General features: G+C 34.9%; 1 protein-coding gene across 1 annotated transcript; it reads right to left on the bottom strand.

The window, feature by feature from the left end:
* Window positions 1-62: 62 nt before the first annotated feature.
* Window positions 63-17,536, bottom strand: Ube4B (Ubiquitination factor E4B). Its single transcript, XM_089705729.1, has 19 exons — window positions 17,320-17,536; window positions 16,549-17,166; window positions 16,028-16,169; window positions 15,343-15,914; window positions 14,895-15,143; window positions 14,383-14,626; window positions 11,570-11,743; window positions 11,108-11,228; window positions 10,652-10,783; window positions 10,146-10,373; window positions 9,446-9,788; window positions 9,128-9,223; window positions 8,603-8,721; window positions 6,878-7,016; window positions 6,288-6,401; window positions 5,117-5,237; window positions 4,562-4,668; window positions 3,100-3,193; window positions 63-2,988 (listed from the first exon to the last, which is right to left on the bottom strand). The coding sequence occupies exons 1-19, from the start codon at window positions 17,341-17,343 to the stop codon at window positions 2,933-2,935; spliced, it is 3,693 nt and encodes a 1,230-aa protein (XP_089561855.1). The 5' UTR covers window positions 17,344-17,536; the 3' UTR covers window positions 63-2,932.
* Window positions 17,537-18,082: the final 546 nt, after the last annotated feature.

Genomic DNA, 18,082 nt, shown 5'->3' with positions numbered 1-18,082 from the left:
TTCTTTTATTTTTAGAGAATCCCTTTTAAAACGTACGCAGGAAGTATTAATAAAAACAGCAATATTTTTTAAATATTTTATTGGCATTTCAACATAAAGAGACTTTATTCGTACAATTAGGTATGTATGTAAAGATAAATACACATGAAATTATACGATGAGACCAAATATTTTTTTTTAATTGATTACTCTTGGGAATGCCTGATCTTCATTAAATTGATAAACTTGGCAGTGTCTGGAGAATAATATATGTTTATAATCTACCAGTCCCTAAGTGTTGGGGCTAATAAATAAATATTGCAAATACATTGAGCTGTTACAACAGACCCCCCTTAAAATGCAATAATTATTCAACTATGATTTATTAAAAAAAAGAAATCTAATATGAAACTAAAGGTAAAGGAACCAAAATACATCACTAATAGCCGAGATTATAAGTTTGATAAAAATTCCATTTAAAAATCAAGAATTATATTAAGTGTAACAAATTCTACTAATTAAATATTTACGGTACCTATTCATTAATTCATTATTTGAAATACGTTAGTCGATACTAAAAATATTACCCATAACCATGGACGTATAAAAAAAGACGGACGGTATATCGCCTAAACATTGAGTGAAGCCTAGTAATGGCGGCGAAACATCCATGTGTGTGTGCCATGTTGCCATGGCAACAGCTGTCCTGATGACAATGGCGGCTGTATTTTTTTCTATAAATTTTGCCGTAATAATTTTGTCATTAAAACATAAAAGAAATAACTTGCTTCCCTGTGGAATGTAATCCCTTGTGTTTTGTTATTTAAAATTGTACTGTTGCGACACCATTTAACCACGCAAGACGGCATTTTAAATATTTTTTGTGAAACAGTGACGCAGTTAATCAGTCGGTAGTTCACGACGTAATGGCGGCCGACTAGCTTACTATGGTGAGAGTATGTGCGTGTTTATTGTCTTTACACGATCGCTAGCTTACTATGGTGGCTTCACGTTGTTTGTTCGTAATACGGCGTCCGTCTTTTTTTATACGTCCATGCCCATAACAAAATGTTTTTGCATTAATTTGTAATTAGTACATTAATCTATAAATTATACTTTAGGCCTCTTTAGACTATGTCGCATGTTTTAAATGCTTTAATTTTAGGGTGGGTAATTATTCAAAATCAATAAGAATGCCTCGAATAAGATTTGAATCTAATATAAAACAGATGGTGATTCGTATTCCAAATAACAGAAAAAAAAACAACGCTAAACAGTGTCTGTGAACTAGCATAGATCTTTCATATAAGTATTTTTTGTTAAATTTAAAATTTCCATCGTTTTAACATCAAGTGACTACCATTGCTGTCTTCTAAATAGATATTAAGATAGATACAACTTGGTATCGAGTGTTCACAATAATAATAATTTGGAATACCTTCTATTCTTAAAATATGTGAAAATTGTGATGTATGTACTCCGATAATAATAAATAAATAAGAATATGTTCTTAACCGAGCCATAAAGAGCGATGTCAAAGTGTATGTTCTATATATCAGAAAGATATACCAACGGCACATACAATAGTTTATGTTCACCTTATTTAGAAGAGAGTAGGGTGTTAGGATATATACATAATAGGATGTGCATGTGTGATGTTAGTGATAATATGATGTGTCTAACTCTGTCAGATTATGATACTGCCGTTTGTGAAGATAAGCGAGGATAGGTTTCATTTCAGGATATCACCGACGATACAAGTCGTTGTCTATGGTAGGTAATGGTATCGACCATAAAGACAGTGCTATCCTAGAACTAGATTTAAGAGAGAATTTAAAACAATCCAGGTGATTTATTATCATAATAGAATTATAACAAATGGTATTTCCAATAAAAACGAATCTATAAATCACAATAAAAGTAAAATTTCATTTGTCTTTCTTCAAAGTGCGGTCGTTATAATTTTGACAGCTCGTACTTTAGAATTTATAAATAACCTAAAAACAAAGCCGCCATAACAAATTCCTTAAAACCAACGAATGGCTATTATATCTAAACAAAATTATAAAATACTAACGGTATTTAATATGTACATTCTAATTATATTGTTAACTTTTAGTAAAACGCACCTAAAGTAAAGTGGTATGTGTCGCTTTCAAAGATCGAGTAAGTAGATATAGTGCGCAATCGAGACATACAAACATTGTAAAGGGACACTTGCATTAAACTTTGTGTAATTCGCATGAAATACGTAGGTCGTATAAATATGATTGTGTTTCATTGAGGGTGGTACTTAGATTCAATTTTAAATATAAAATGATTAAATTTTAAAATTGATATAGTTAAGAGCGGAGAGTTGTGTGATTAAAACGATACCCAGAATATAAGGTAAGAAAAAGAGTAAGATAGTAAGGCAAGTAGAGTAGTAACAAGATAATGAGGCAAAAAATAATTCCAGTTGAAGTGATTATTTACGATTAGATCCAGAAGAGACGAAGAGATGGCTTCAGTAGCGAATATATGTTTACCACGGAATAAAACGGTTTTTATTATGAACAACAAGTTAAAAGATTATAAGGTTATTTATTATCCATGACGATATTTTATCACATAATATTTAAAATTGGCATCAATTTATCTAAACAGATCATATCAATGCGAATTTGCATCATATCTCAACAAATGAAAACCATAGACAACCAATTTCATCGAAAGACATTGACAGCTCTGTGTCACTTTTGTTTAGTCCAAGCGACGGCTGACCGTCATTTACTGCCATAAATTTAAATAGTGAATATAATATTTTTCTACAATTTATTGTCTATGGTTGATTATCTACAATGTCTCGCGGAATTCGCACTATACCACTGCCATTCGCTCTCATAATCTCACATAGACTACAGCGTTTATACGAGTCACATTATATACATCAGACTTGGTTGAAAAACAACGCTTATGAAAGTTTCTTCTCGCGTTGCCATTGAATTATCCTCTCTTTGAGTTCTGAAGCTGTAAAAGAATGGGATACATTAACGATTGTCCTAGTAATACTTTTATAGATCTAATGAAAAAAAATGCATTTTAATAGAAAACTTCATGTATTAAAAAATAAATAAATACCTGGACGTAATTGGTCTTCACTAAGCGGCTGACGGTTGAAAGGATCCGTGGCGCTGTTTAACAAATGACGCAGAATCACCGACCTGTCCATTACCTGGAAAACACAATTATTCATAAAACATCCCCAACAATAAAATATAGTTGTTTAAATTCCTTGTATAAGTATTTTGATTGATGAAATGATTGTTTCATTTCGATTTTTTAATACATCTTATCAAAACGCACGGACAATTTCATGTGCGGCTGTAATGCGATAATAAGAAGTGCACGAATCAATTCAAAATAACTTAAATTTAAACAATTTTTTAATTAACGTACTATAAAATAAAACCGGCCAAGTGCGAGTCGGGCTCGCGCACAAAGGGTTCCGTAGCAGCAAATATAATAAATTACAGTTAAATCAACCTATCTCAAAAACTATAAGAGATACTTTGATCAAACCAAAAATCGTTGAAAGAGTTAATTAGCATGCATCACCTCTATTTTTTTTAGAATTTTATACCCCGTAGTTATAAAAATAGAGGGGGGGGGACATACTTTTTACGACTTTGAGAGCTGATATCTCAAAAACCGTTCACTTTAAGAAAAATGTTTTTTAGAAAACTTTATATCATTTTAAAAGACCTTTCCATTGATACCCCACACGGGTATGTACATCGAAAAAAAAAAATTTCATCCCTCAGTTACATGTATGGGGGGCCCCACCCCCAATTCTTTTTTTTACTATTTAGTGTCATATTTTTGTAGCGGTTCATACAACACATATTCCCATCAAATTTCATCACTGTAGTACTTATAGTTTCCGAGTAAATCGGCTGTGACAGACGGACAGACGGACAGACGGACAGACGGACATGACGAAACTATAAGGGTTCCGTTTTTGCCATTTTGGCTACGGAACCCTAAAAACGACTCAAAATCGCTAATAAATATAAGTGTTCGTTCCATTTAAAACTCTGCCAAATAGACGTGTAGGCAGAGTTTTGATCCAGGCAATTTTGGTGCGTGATTGTGAATCTAGTTATTTACGGTACATTGACATCACGCATGCATGGCAATATAATGCCATTTTGCCATTTTGATTTACCGGACTCGTTTAAAAATCAATCAAATTTTAGATTTATAATATAACCAATTTCAAAATCTCTGTGTTCGTGAGAAGCATACGAAGCATACGCTTCTCAAGATCTTTCTCAAGATCTAGACGATTCAGGGACACTAATAGACTTCTTTACAACCAAAACAGGTAGATAGATAGATAGATAGATAATTTTTTATTGCACACACACAAGATTTACAATAAACACAGAAAAAGAAAAATAGATGCAAGTATGTACAAATGGCGGCCTTATCGCTAGGCAGCGATCTCTTCCAGACTACCATTAATATTAACGGGTAAACACAGGTATTTTAAAATTCAACAGTTCGTGCGGTGTGGTGGTATACACAAACAAACAGTGACCTTGCCGGAGGGCAGCAGCACGGGGTCGGTCATGAGCGTGTCCATGAGCGGGTCGCGGAACTCCTCCGGCGCGTCCGCGAACTCGTCGCTCTGCTGCTGGTTCGATACTGGAATGCGAACATTTTCTATGTTTATCCCTTTTTTTAGCAGTACAATTTTATATTTGAATCTACGCATTTTACCTGTCATATAATCTAATTAAAACTATAAAATAATTATTGTTTGTTTGTGTGGTACGTGAATATAATTTTATGAAAATGTTGATAAACTCAAACTCAAACATATATTTATTCAATTAGACTTCTTTTAGAAGCACTTTCGAATCGTGATTACATATTTTAACATTTACCTTACAATTCCTTGTATTTTAACATACAATTTAATTTAACAGATAAAAAAATACAATAAGACAATTTCAAACGGAAGTACGTATTTTCAAATGAGACCTTCTAAAATAGAGATTTTATCATTATAATTTGGTAAAAAATAATATTTGAATTTCATAGATTAAAAATTTACTCTCTTTAATCAGTAATTTATTTAATTCAAACTCACTAGCGATCTGATAAGCGTTATCCGCTAGCGTCTTGAACCTCTCGATTTCAGTGGAAGTCTTGATGCAAGACTTCGCGAGACGCACGGCCGCTTCCTCGAATAGCTCCTTGCGGAATGAGCGCTGTTGGGATATAACATGGTTTAAATAACGATTTGATTAAGAAATAAAGGTAGATACAAATAATAATTAGTCATACGGTTATTCGGTTCTAATAAGGCAACAACATGATAAATGAGAATAGTAGTCATTTCGGTCGAGATATTTGCGATGTTACTGTCATCAATAACGTGTCCCGAAAAGAAATATATAACCTAATTAATTACAATTACCACTACATCGGTAATATAAAATACTTTCCGCCGTGAAATATAAAATACAGAAAGTATGCTTAGATCTTTAAAAGTACGTTACGAATTTTAGTGCGTTTTTTAGGGTTCCGTAGCCAAAATGGCAAAAACGGAACCCTTATAGTTTCGTCATGTCCGTCTGTCCGTCTGTCCGTCTGTCCGTCTGTCACAGCCGATTTACTCGGAAACTATAAGTACTACAGTGATGAAATTTGATGGGAATATGTGTTGTATGAACCGCTACAAAAATATGACACTAAATAGTAAAAAAAAGAATTGGGGGTGGGGCCCCCCATACATGTAACTGAGGGATGAAATTTTTTTTTTCGATGTACATACCCGTGTGGGGTATCAATGGAAAGGTCTTTTAAAATGATATAAAGTTTTCTAAAAAACATTTTTCTTAAAGTGAACGGTTTTTGAGATATCAGCTCTCAAAGTCGTAAAAAGTATGTCCCCCCCCCTCTATTTTTATAACTACGGGGTATAAAATTCTAAAAAAAATAGAGGTGATGCATGCTAATTAACTCTTTCAACGATTTTTGGTTTGATCAAAGTATCTCTTATAGTTTTTGAGATAGGTTGATTTAACTGTAATTTATTATATTTGCTGCTACGGAACCCTTTGTGCGCGAGCCCGACTCGCACTTGGCCGGTTTTTTATAGATTAGAATTAGCACACATATAGAGGGTAACTTGGATTAACACATAGGATAGTTTTTATCCCGGAAATCCCACGGGAACGGGAACTATGCGGGTTTTCCTTTGAAAACGCGGGCGATGCCGCGGGCGGAAATCTAGTATTTAATAAAAAAAAACAAACCTCGTCAGCAGCGAGCGCCGCGTGGAACTGCGGCGAGTCCAAATGCAGATAGATGTCCACCAGCTGGCTGAGCAGCCGCCGCGGCTCCCAGCCGTACTTCTCGGGGCGGCGCACCTGCACGGGAATAACGACTTTATTGTATGGGAGATAGAGGTTAGGTTTGTTTGTGTAATTGTGGACATATTGTGTTATGAGAAATGCGACTTTATTGTAGTGGGTATAGAGATTATATTTGTTTATATGTTAATGTAGTGTATTAGGAAACATGAAATATGGGATATGCGACTTTATTGTAGGGGGATAGAGGTTATATTTGTTTATATGTTAATGTAGTGTATTAAGAAACATGAAATATGGGATATGCGACTTTATTGTAGGAAGATAGAGGTTGGTTTTGTTTGTGTGAATGTAGACACTTGTTATGAGAAACACGGAATATGACATATTCGACTTTATCGTAGTGGATATAGAGGTTTGTTTTGTTTATGTCAGTGAAGACATATGTAAGGAGACCCACGAAACATGGGATTTATACGACTTTACTTCAAATAACTACAACAATAATTTTGTTTCTATATAGCACACCATACCTTGAGATTATTGCACTTAGGCCCGCAAAGTTGTTGCAGGTTGAAGTTCAGCATAGAAGCGAGTCGGTCCACAAGCTCCGCTCGCAGGAATGGCTCCTTAATTTCCACGGTTAAATATTCCAGCATGTCTACTGTTTCCCTATATTTATATAAATTGAAATATAAAAGACACATTGAAATTGATATTTTTGGTTTTATGGCATTCAAATGCTTTATAAATATAAATTTATAAAGAATAGAAAAAAAAAAGAATTTAATCATCTCAATAGATGGCGCGCGGTGTGTCCCTTCAGACACATAAAACTGAAGGAATAGAATAAATTCGATTGCTCTGGCGGGTCACGAGTGGCTGAGTTGGTCAGGCATCCGCCCCGGAATGGCGCGAAAGGATGCGGGTTCGAGTCCCGCCTCGTGATCGATTTTTTTCTATTCTTTATAAATTTATAAAAGACACATGTTGTATTAGAAACTGGCTGTTCGACCTGGCTCTGCTCAATTAAAATGAAATTTAATAAAGCGTAGCTTTCATGTAAATTTTTTGCAATAGTATTTCTGTCTTATAACACGAATTAAAACTGTTGGATTTGTACGTGTTTGACGTCTTATAAAAATGTATTTAATAACATCATGAAAAAGTTATTTAAAATAAACATTAGCTATATCATGTGGCTTGGCTCACTTGGCAAAAACAATACAAAGGAGGATGGCCACATATGACCTGAATGCGAACATTAATCAACGGTGTATCAAAAAATAGTAATTTATGCGTGCTTTTACAAACGGGGTCTAACTTATTTTTTTCGGGCCGGGAAAATGTTATGTATTAATAATAAATAAACTCAAATTCATAAAATTTTTTCTTAAGTTTGAACGCATCCAAACGTCTTTCATTTTTACCTGTGGTATGCGTTTCGTTTTCACAGCGCAGCGGGAGTTAATTAGCGATTACGTTTAAAAAAATACTAGAATAATAATATATATTTCTTTGTTTTATTTCACCTATCATATTTTATAGAAAAAACAGTAAGAAAGATATAATTTATAGATTTAAAAATATTTTTTGCCATAAATACATTTAATAATATACCTGAAATATGTAAAACGGAACGTATTTTTTACCGGCATAATAGACACACAGGTTAGATGACACATGACTGATGACACGCGTAGCCTATGAACATGATTTTGTTTATTACTTAAGTCACTACAGTGTTGTATTGGCTTATATAACAATCAAATAAATAACATAGGCTACGTCGTCCACTCTTAGAATTTAGTTATGGCTGTAGGTATAACTCTAAACCATATTCATTATATACGTAGCCATAACCTCAAAAATGGCAAATTATGTAAAAATTCTAAGCTCCACCACTTTCAAATAATATATTTGCAATGTGGGATTGCTAAGGGTGGTTAGGCGAACCATTTAAGCCCTATATTAATCATGGTCGCGACATTTCATAGTCAGGTCTTGGTATGTATGGGCAGTGGCCGATGTCCTTTGCCTCATATAAAATCAAACAAGAAAATACTAAATACGACCCATAACTGAACGACCCAAGACGCGTCCTGCGCACAGCACTTGTGCGTAACGCAAATTGTACTTTAATCCCCAAAACCTAATGACTGGACTGAAGTTGGCACTATTGACGTTTGACTCGCGCTTAACTTCAGTCTTACCAACAGGATCGGATACTATTATATTGTTGTGCCCATTGCACTTACCTAGCGAGTGTAAGATAGGAGCGGCACTGTCTCTCGTCCTGCGCTAGCGCTCTGCCCCGGGCTTCGCCCGCCGCTCCGCCTGCACCCGCTTCTTGCGCCTCGTGGATGCGTTTCAGGTACTGTGATTATACATATTCAAATATTTATTAAAATAAAATATGAATTATGTACATATTGAAAACATGAATTACGGTTATATTCAAATTTTACAAAATATGTGTCAAAAATAGACGAAGAGACAATGGTGAAGCATTTGTTAATGACGGCACGAACAATAACGGCATCTCAATTGCCAACGCGTCAGGCCAATGAAAATGATGAAAATGCAACATTGCATGTTAAATATAATTATCTTCTTAAACTTCATCATTTTTAAATAGTTATATTCAAAGAAACAAAAAATTATATTTACATTTTACACCATTTAACTTATATCATTTCATAATAAACACATCACCAATATTGGTTAATTTCGGTGAGGAGCAAAAATATACCTCAGTGTAATTATATAAAAAGTGTACATACCGTTAGACATTCATCCAATAGGAAGGTTGTATCATTCATAAGCATGTTGATAAATTTGACGAACTGGCGACCCGACCGAGATTCCTTCACGATAGCCTACAAATATAAACATTTGTTAGAATAAGTTGATTAAAATAGTCTAACTTTCAATGGGACCCTGTTTCTTTATGACATGTTTGTTTAAATAGACCGTAACTAGAAAGCAAGAAAAAATACAGTATTACAACAAAGATTTTTGCCGTATTTATACGATCTTGCTACAAAATTATTGGAACATAGGGAAATTATTTATTATAAAATTTATATAGCAAAACTCACCTGTTTATGTATCGGCCGCTCCCACATGCCCTTAAGTATGATACTAATATGAAACCGTATCGTGAACTTGTCATAGAACTCCGTACTCTGTCCCGTCGTCTCTATATCCGTGTAAAACTTCATCAGAGCACTTGGTAGCGCCGTTTGTGACATTGGATGGTCCATGAATTTCTCATACACATTCTTTAGTTTCATTGGTAGGGAAAGATTGATTACGAATAAGACTTCAACGATTTTAGCCACCAAGTAAGGGTTCTTGATGAGATGCGAGTTGCAGATGGCGCTGAGGAGCCACGTTATTATTGGGTCTTCGATGTAGTAGGCGACTATTTGTGGGACGTATCTGGAAGATTAACATCACACCTATATTCAGAAGTTGAGTTACTATAATATAGACACTTATTGACATTGCGCTATGATAGCAGAAGCAAGTGATATCGATAGAATGGTTATAAATCGGATTAGATTTATTTAAAAAACAAATCAATATGAATATACACCCGACACACGTAAAATTACTTGCATACACGCAAATGTGTAAGTAAAGCTTATTCAACTATAAACAAAATCCAGCACGTTTTTATCTTTGAGCGTGACTTCGTGTGTCGTCTCTCACATCGTCACACGGGCCACGGAAACCAGCCTTTCTTTCAAAACAATTCAAAATTCGAATTCCAAAATTCCAAATTCAAATACTCACTGCACAGCGAACAGCATGAACTCCGCGATATCCTCGACGTACCACTCGGGGGTAGCGCGGAAGGCGTGCGCCGCGCCGCCAGTCGGGCCCGCGCCGCCGGCCGCGTCGCACGTGCCCGCCGCCGCTTCGAGCTGCCGGACGAGCAGCGCGCACACGGAGGAATAGAACTGCACGCCACGACGCATTAGCTCCGGGTCGAGCAGCGCTGTTTCCGCGCATTGCTTCGATCTGAACACATATTATATTATGCATTAAAAAACAAATCGAAGAGTTTCGATAGCGCAGAAATCAGACAAATGGCAATACATATTGACTATTTTTATTTATTACAATATATTCATACAGATAATAAATATTATCTTATAATTGTTATTTTTCAATAAAGCAACAAATATATCTTTCTTCTTCTTTAGCTTTCACAATATTAATAAAATATGAAACTACCGCTTTGTTCAAATAAATGATATAAAATATCACGACCCAAGAGACATGACTATATTTTTTACCTGTGTAGCCGTTTGATCTGCCGCCGCCATCTCCTTAGCAGTTCTGTATTACGTAACGCCGTGAAACTATTCCTCCACTGCGGCTCTGCGGCCACCAGCTCTTCTATCACCTTTTGGAGATCGCGGAATGCTCTAGAAATTAATGTTATGTTGATTAAAAGATTTATATACTTTGAGAGTTATGTATATACTTTGATATGATTGCTTTAGTAGTTAATCAACCTTAAACAAAATAAAAAATAATACTTAAAATGTAGGTACATAGATAATGCATATTTAAAAAATGCACATACCTACATATTTATTTACGCTTGACTTACTATATTGATAAATGAAAATAGGTCAATTTATTTATAAACTTCGCGGTTTCATATAAGATAAAAAGTTAGCAAGAAAAAGTTACCTAACCACCATAATTATTATATTTCATACATATTATTATTATTGAACACTCACCGAATCCGTCGCTGATGCGTGTGCAACGCTGGTATAAGCGCCACGTGGTGCATGTGCAGCGTCAGGAACCAACACACTGTTTGGAACTTCGCTTCCGGCCACGAGTGATTCGGGTCGTTATCTATAATATAACATAATAGCCTATTAATATTACAAATCCTATTAAGTTTTTTGTTTTCAAATTCTCCTAATATAAACAAATGAGTTTTAAATAATTCCAAGAGTGACAACAAAGAAATTTGAATAAAAAAACGTATCAACTGGTTCTAGTCATCATAAAAAGCAATATTCACTCATATCACCAACACACAAGGTTCAAACTTCAATATTTACTGAGCGCATCGTGCCCGATTAGAACGTGTACCTATAGCGTGTACACGCGATCCAGTTTGAATAACATAAGATTCGCAAGCAAAAGTCACCCTTATCACCTACACCTAAGGTCCATAATCCAATACTCACTGAGCGCATCGAGCCAGTCCTGCGCCTCCTGCGCGGTAAAGTACAGCCGCGTCTCGTCGCGTACGTTCAACCACGTGCCCGGCTGGAACGTGTATAACGGGTATACGCGGTCGAGTTTGATGCGAACAGATAGTAGCTGTAGTACGGAGCATACGTTCAGCATGAACCCGTCACCTGGAAAAAAATGTTTTTATACTAAACCAACAACATGAACGAAAAATAAAAAATAGACAATTGATTCGGCTAAATACGCAAATGCTTATCGCACAAACAAAATTATGTGTACCCATTGTGTACCTATGTATTTAAATTTTAAATGCTATTTTGGTAAATCAAATTATTGGTCTATTTTGATTCACACAGTAGTATGATATTATTTATAACTAGTATGATGTATGTATTTTTCTCCAGTTAACTTTATGGCTCTCATTTTTTAAATTATTTGATGGTAGGTTCTATGTTATGGTTTTTTTTATGGTTTTTTATCTAACAACGCACAGCCCAACCACTGGACGTATCGGGCTGAAATTTGGCATGCAGGTAGATGTTACGACGTAGGCATCCGCTAAGAAAGGATTTCTCGAAATTCTTGCGGGAACGGGGAAAAACGGGGATGCACGTACAAAGTCGTGGGCGGAAGCTAGTATAATATAAATTAGGTATCAGGCGAACGATGTTTCCAAGACTCAATAAAATTTATTTACAGCAAAACAAGGGAGCTCTTCAGGAAAACGCTTAAACGACACGAGAACAAAGCATTTTCCGAGAAACTGATATGGACTGAGTCAACTGACCCACCTTTAGAGTTAGTATGCGCAAATTATTCGATGCACAAAACATTAACCTCCATTTTCCGTTTCGACATCGTACTAAAAATACTGTATTCGTTCCGTTTAATTAAGGTCATTGTCATTAGGTGTGGAGAGACGAGCGATCGGTGTATTGTCTCAATCTCAGATACCTTCCTTGTAGAGCTAGCAGCTACAATTAGCTACTCGATACCCGTAAAATCTTCACTATAATTTGCGAGATAGATAGGGTGTGTGCACTATAAAAAATATGCTATGCCATAAAAACACCGTCCTGATATTATTATTTTCAAACAGGAAATAAAAATCGAAACTAATGCCGTTTCTTCTTACTTTTTATGCAATCTAACAGTACCGTAGTACCGTCAGTAGATAAATGACTAAGATAATTTTAATTACTCGGAAGGAAAAAATATTCATCCAAAACTTTTGCATATTACGTGAGAACCACGAACATTGTTTTATCTAAATAAATAGAAAAATAATCGTATAACAATTTTTAAACACTTTGTGTGTGTCTTATGTACCTAACATAAGATTCTAAGAAATTATATTTATTTTTTTACTCTTTGCTCGCATATAAGAAATCAGCATTACATGAGGCAAGTAGGTAATGTGAATATTCTATAAAAACCTCATACTCTCTTTACAAGCACGGTCTTAATAACAGCTGAATCGAATTTAGCATCTATTTGTAAACTATGAACACTATCAATAAAAAAATGTCTTAAACAGTGATAAAGGTAAATACTTCTGGAGTTGAGCCAATAGATCATTTCGCAGACTAGCAGACGAGGTGAGCGACATTCGTACGCAGTACATCTATTTTCGCCGATCATTAAACGAATCCGATGTAGTCAATGTTAATGTTAAAGTATCGTCGAATAAACAGAGCTAATCGCATTAGATCAATTCAATAAAATAAACTAGGAACAGTTGGTCGAATGTAGGTTAGTGGTCAATTTAACGTTTGCATAATTGGTAGGTTTCTATAATTTGATGTCATTTAATCAAATGATTCATTTTGTTACATAAACTCAAAATTTAAATAAAAATACAAAGAATTATTTATTGATAAAAATTAAAAATAATACAAATGTGTATGTGGATCTTACCTACGTACTTACGCGAGTCACGACGTACGCAATCTATAATATGGATTTAATAATAATTTTGTTTTTTTCAATAATTTAATTTAATTTACTTACGTTATTTTACTTTACCCAACGTTTATATATAACGACCGGACCGTGATTTCGTCGAAAAAACAATCGTTTTCATTGTATTTTTTTTTTAATTAAAGATCATAATATGATCCTATTATTTGAAGCAAATAAGTAGAATGCACATTTGCGCTTTTAAAAGAAACTTTTAATAGAAGACAGATAAATAAGCCGCAAAAATATCTTAAAATACAGTGTTAAAAGTATCTTCATGTAAACACACAAACAACAGAAGCGCGCATTCATCGTAATTCGTAGATATCTTTATGTAAACAGATTCTAAACGTATAACATACTGAGTAAGACTACAATACACGCCATCAAAATATTATTGTTTATTGATTGTGATTATCTAATTGTACCAGGTTTGTGTTTTGTGTGTTATGTGCTAGATAAAAATTCATTACGTTACATACATTTTCTTTATCTTTAGGTAAACAACAAAACGACATATCCATTAAAAATATTAATACATTAAATATTATTTTAGCAGCGTTACATTTCTCTCACAAATACGCGTTGAATTTTTTTGCTTTAACTCATATGTATATCAGCAGAAGCACTCATGTAGGTACATACTTTGTTACTTCTCACCACTAAATTTTTCAATTGAGTAAAGAGTTAAAAAATTTAGACAATTTAAATATGTACAAAAAATATAGGGTGAGTCATCAAAATAGGATGCCAGACGTTTTCTAATAAAATTAGTATATTTTATACCTAACAAAAAAAATTATGTTTAAATTATTTTAATTTAATTTTCCATTAATTAATAACTCACCAGCCAGCGACCTCTCATCGGTTTGCAGTTGAGCCCTGCGTTCATTCCTCTGCAGCAACGCAGCAAAGTACTGCAGGAACGGTCCTCTTGCCTCCGGACACAATAGTATATTGTGGCAGATACTATGTAATGTGTTGCGACTGGCTTCCACTTCCCTTTGTAACGCGAACGCTAAGCTCTGATCCGTTCCGGTTGCGAACATTCGCTCAGCGAACAGGGGGTTCTCTTCAGCGAATAGAGACATCTGCAAAATTTGTTTATGTTAGTTTCTAGGATTTTGTCGAATAGTAGGTGATAGAGAGAAGATAGAGTTCGAAGATAAGATCTATCAGATTACGAATGTAGTAGAGAGTATTATTAATTCAGAACTATGAGTATATTTATTACAGTTATTAGAATTTTCGAATGACTGATGTATGAGTCATGAATATAACAAAACAACATTATCACCATTACCAACCACATTCCTAAACACAAAGACAACAAGCCTATCCTATTAAAAAATCACTCACCGCAAAGAACGGACCCAGAAAGCTAACTCTAGCTATTTCCCTTCCTGGAGCTGTAGTTACAGGCGCTGGGCACAAGCTGGGTAGTTTAGCGATTAGTGCACATATAGGTCTCGCTGAATGCCTCGGCCCAGCCCTCAGTTCGCACAGAGACCGCAACGCGCGTAGGGCTGCGCCCTCACCGCGCCCGACCAGTGGGGACACGCGGCGACGCATCTCTTCGCGGATGCCCATTAGTAATGGCACAAATACCTGTTGGATAAACGTAAAGCAAATAGCTATTTTTAGAAGTTTGAATTTAAGTCTGAAATGAAATCTTGGTGCTTAATAAGAACAGTTTATTCGTCAAATAAGAAATTAAAGAGTCGATAATTAAGAAAAATTGTAAAAATAAAAGATTTTGAAGAAATGTATAACAAATAAAAATAGTTTAATAATTTTAACTACGAACCTCTTCTAGAGCCTCTTGGTCTTGATATGTATTAAGTAATAATTCGGGAATGAGCCCTGTGGGCGTATTTCCTATCATAATATATGGCAGTAGTGGTGATTTCCTAGATTTTTCTAACTCGAATCTCCTTCTCAACACTAATACTAAGTGATCAACAATTAAAGTTCGTAAGCTTAAAAGCAAATCACTCAAAGGCGGTTCTGAACTTTTCTTTGGGTAATCTCGCTCATATATGTTAATATTGTAGTAGAATTTTAGTAGATAGCTCACAGCTATTGCTTGTGTCGTTATTTCTTTGGGTAGCGGCAGGAGCGGTGCTGGACATTCAACTTCTTCTGTTTCAGTTTCTAATGTATTTGGATCTTTAGCTAGAAGGTCGTCAACACATTCTTCATTCAGTTCTTTCATAGATTGTCGGATGAGGAGCGATATGAGTGCTTTTTGGTTGAGTGGATCTGATCCATCAACAATCTGCATTATCACATCCATTAGAGCTTCCGATGCTAATTCGTCTAGTGATAGCTTTGGGTTGTCAAGTAAAGCTGCTGCTACTGAAGGTACAAAAATACCCCCTGCAAATAAAATTATTATAAAACAAATAGATTTATGAAATAAATGTTTACCAAATACATTATAACACACCAACAGTTGATATAAATCTACATTAAGAAATAATAATGAGCACCTGAACTTTCTTCTGACCAAGACACTTGTAATATCTTGGCGACTATGCCTCTAAGCTGTTCCTCTGTCAGTTCTGTGGCACTGACCGTCCGTGACCTCTGAATCTTACGAGCCGGTGATTGTAATGAGTCATTTTCTTCAACCTGATTGTGTTAAATTCTATTTTAGTTCCTTGTTATAATGATTGATTTTTCTCTGCTTATTAAAAATATTCTTATAAAAACAATCACTAATAAAATAAAGTTTTTTAAAAATTGAATAAATATATTTTAAAGGCATTGGGTTTCAAATAAAACATAAAAGCTAGATTTAGACATAGATTTTTGTAAATCTGTTCTAATAAAGAAACCTTAGAAATGCAACACCATTTTCATAGAGTTAATTAATCTATGCAATAATGTTATTGAATTATTAATATTCCATTACCTTGGTAGACTACTGATAAGCAAAACTAATTGTACCTACTTTATAGGAATAATTTAATCATACTTCTATTATATAATTTATGTATAGAAACAATACCTCCATTGGCTCCTGTTGACTTTCTGACTGTGAATTTCGTTCTGATACATCATCTACATCCATTGAAAGAGATCGTCTCGAGCAACTCGGAGAAGCATTGTTATTCCTTGGCTTGACTGGTGACGGTTCAACAAATGGTGTCGGAGATGCTGATCTTGATGTGCTGTCTTCTCTTGTTGATGCTCCTTCTGATCCACTTACAGTGGTTTGGGGCAAAGCACCAACCCTTACTGATCCACAACTTAACAAAGCATCATCACCCATCGAGTCAAAACTGTTATACTGTCTAGTTTGAGACAGATCTGTCATTTTCGTGTCTGGCATCTCGTCTAACAAATTATTCTCTGTCTTTTCTGTCACTATTAAACCATCTGCTGGTATTTTCGTCTGATCTGACACATCAGTTTTATTGTCTGTATAATTCTGTCCTGTATTTGTGTCTGTGGTGTTTTCTGTGGAACTCCTTGGAATGGGGCCTGGTGATAATCTAGGTGGTTGTTGTGGACTAAGCAGTTCATTTGGCACAGAAGCACTAGGTGTGACTGGGGGGCTCGTTGGAGCTGGTGAGGAACCAGTCCCTCCCAGAGCTGCAAGTCTCGCTAACCGTCTCCGCCGTATCTGCAAAACACAAAACGTGAATTCGAAACACGTGTAAAGACGACATACGCAAGTATAACAACACAACACCAACGCTTTGTTTTGTTACGAAATTAGATTGACCATACGCACTTCAACAAGGATCGTTCGCAAAATAATTAATATAAAACTCACCTCCTCTTGACTTAATTCACTCATAGTTGCAGATTATGTTTAAAATTCAAAAGCACAGTACTTAAAATTAATATTTTTCACTGTTCACTGTTGAAATGCTGTATAAACTTATGGTTTTGAGTAAGAAACACTACGTCAAACAGTCAGTCACCTTTGTGGCTCAGCTGAGACGATAAGCATTTGATTTGACGTTTGTCGTTGTTGAATAGATGACGAGAAAGTATTGAAAATATACGCGTCATCCTCGACGAAGTTGCGAATCTTTTGTGATTTCGATTATTATAGATTGTCCGTCTCTGTCTACATAATTACCAAACACATGGGAGAGAGCAAGAAAGATGAATAACAATTTCCAATTTCAAATTCAGTACAGATACGTTAAATTTCTATAGATACTTAATTTAATTAGGTATTTACGTAAATTGAGAAATGCTGTGGAAATTATGTAATTAATTTATAAAATTAATGTAAAAATAAATTAAAATTAATATAAAGTATCTAATGCGAAGAATGCGACAGATAGTTCTTGCATAGCTCTTAAATTCAATCTCAAACTCAACACCAGCAGCATTTATTAATTTTACTTGATTTCTTTTAAATCTAAAAAGCACTTTTAAATCGTCAAAATACACTTTTTATCGCCGCTTCGAAAAGCAGTTTCTACAGAGAAGGACCAGCAAGAAACACGTTGGTTTAAAATCACTTTCAAATCATATCAACTTTATTTACCTATACTTGCTTTGTGAACTTTACATTTGCATTT

This window comes from Colias philodice, chromosome 17, assembly GCF_061535455.1.
Source record: "Colias philodice isolate Cphi_HAF_F1 chromosome 17, ilColPhil1 Martin Lab GWU primary, whole genome shotgun sequence".
In the NCBI taxonomy this organism is placed as follows: Eukaryota; Metazoa; Arthropoda; class Insecta; order Lepidoptera; family Pieridae; genus Colias; species Colias philodice.
This window is presented reverse-complemented; position numbering and strand designations above follow the sequence as displayed.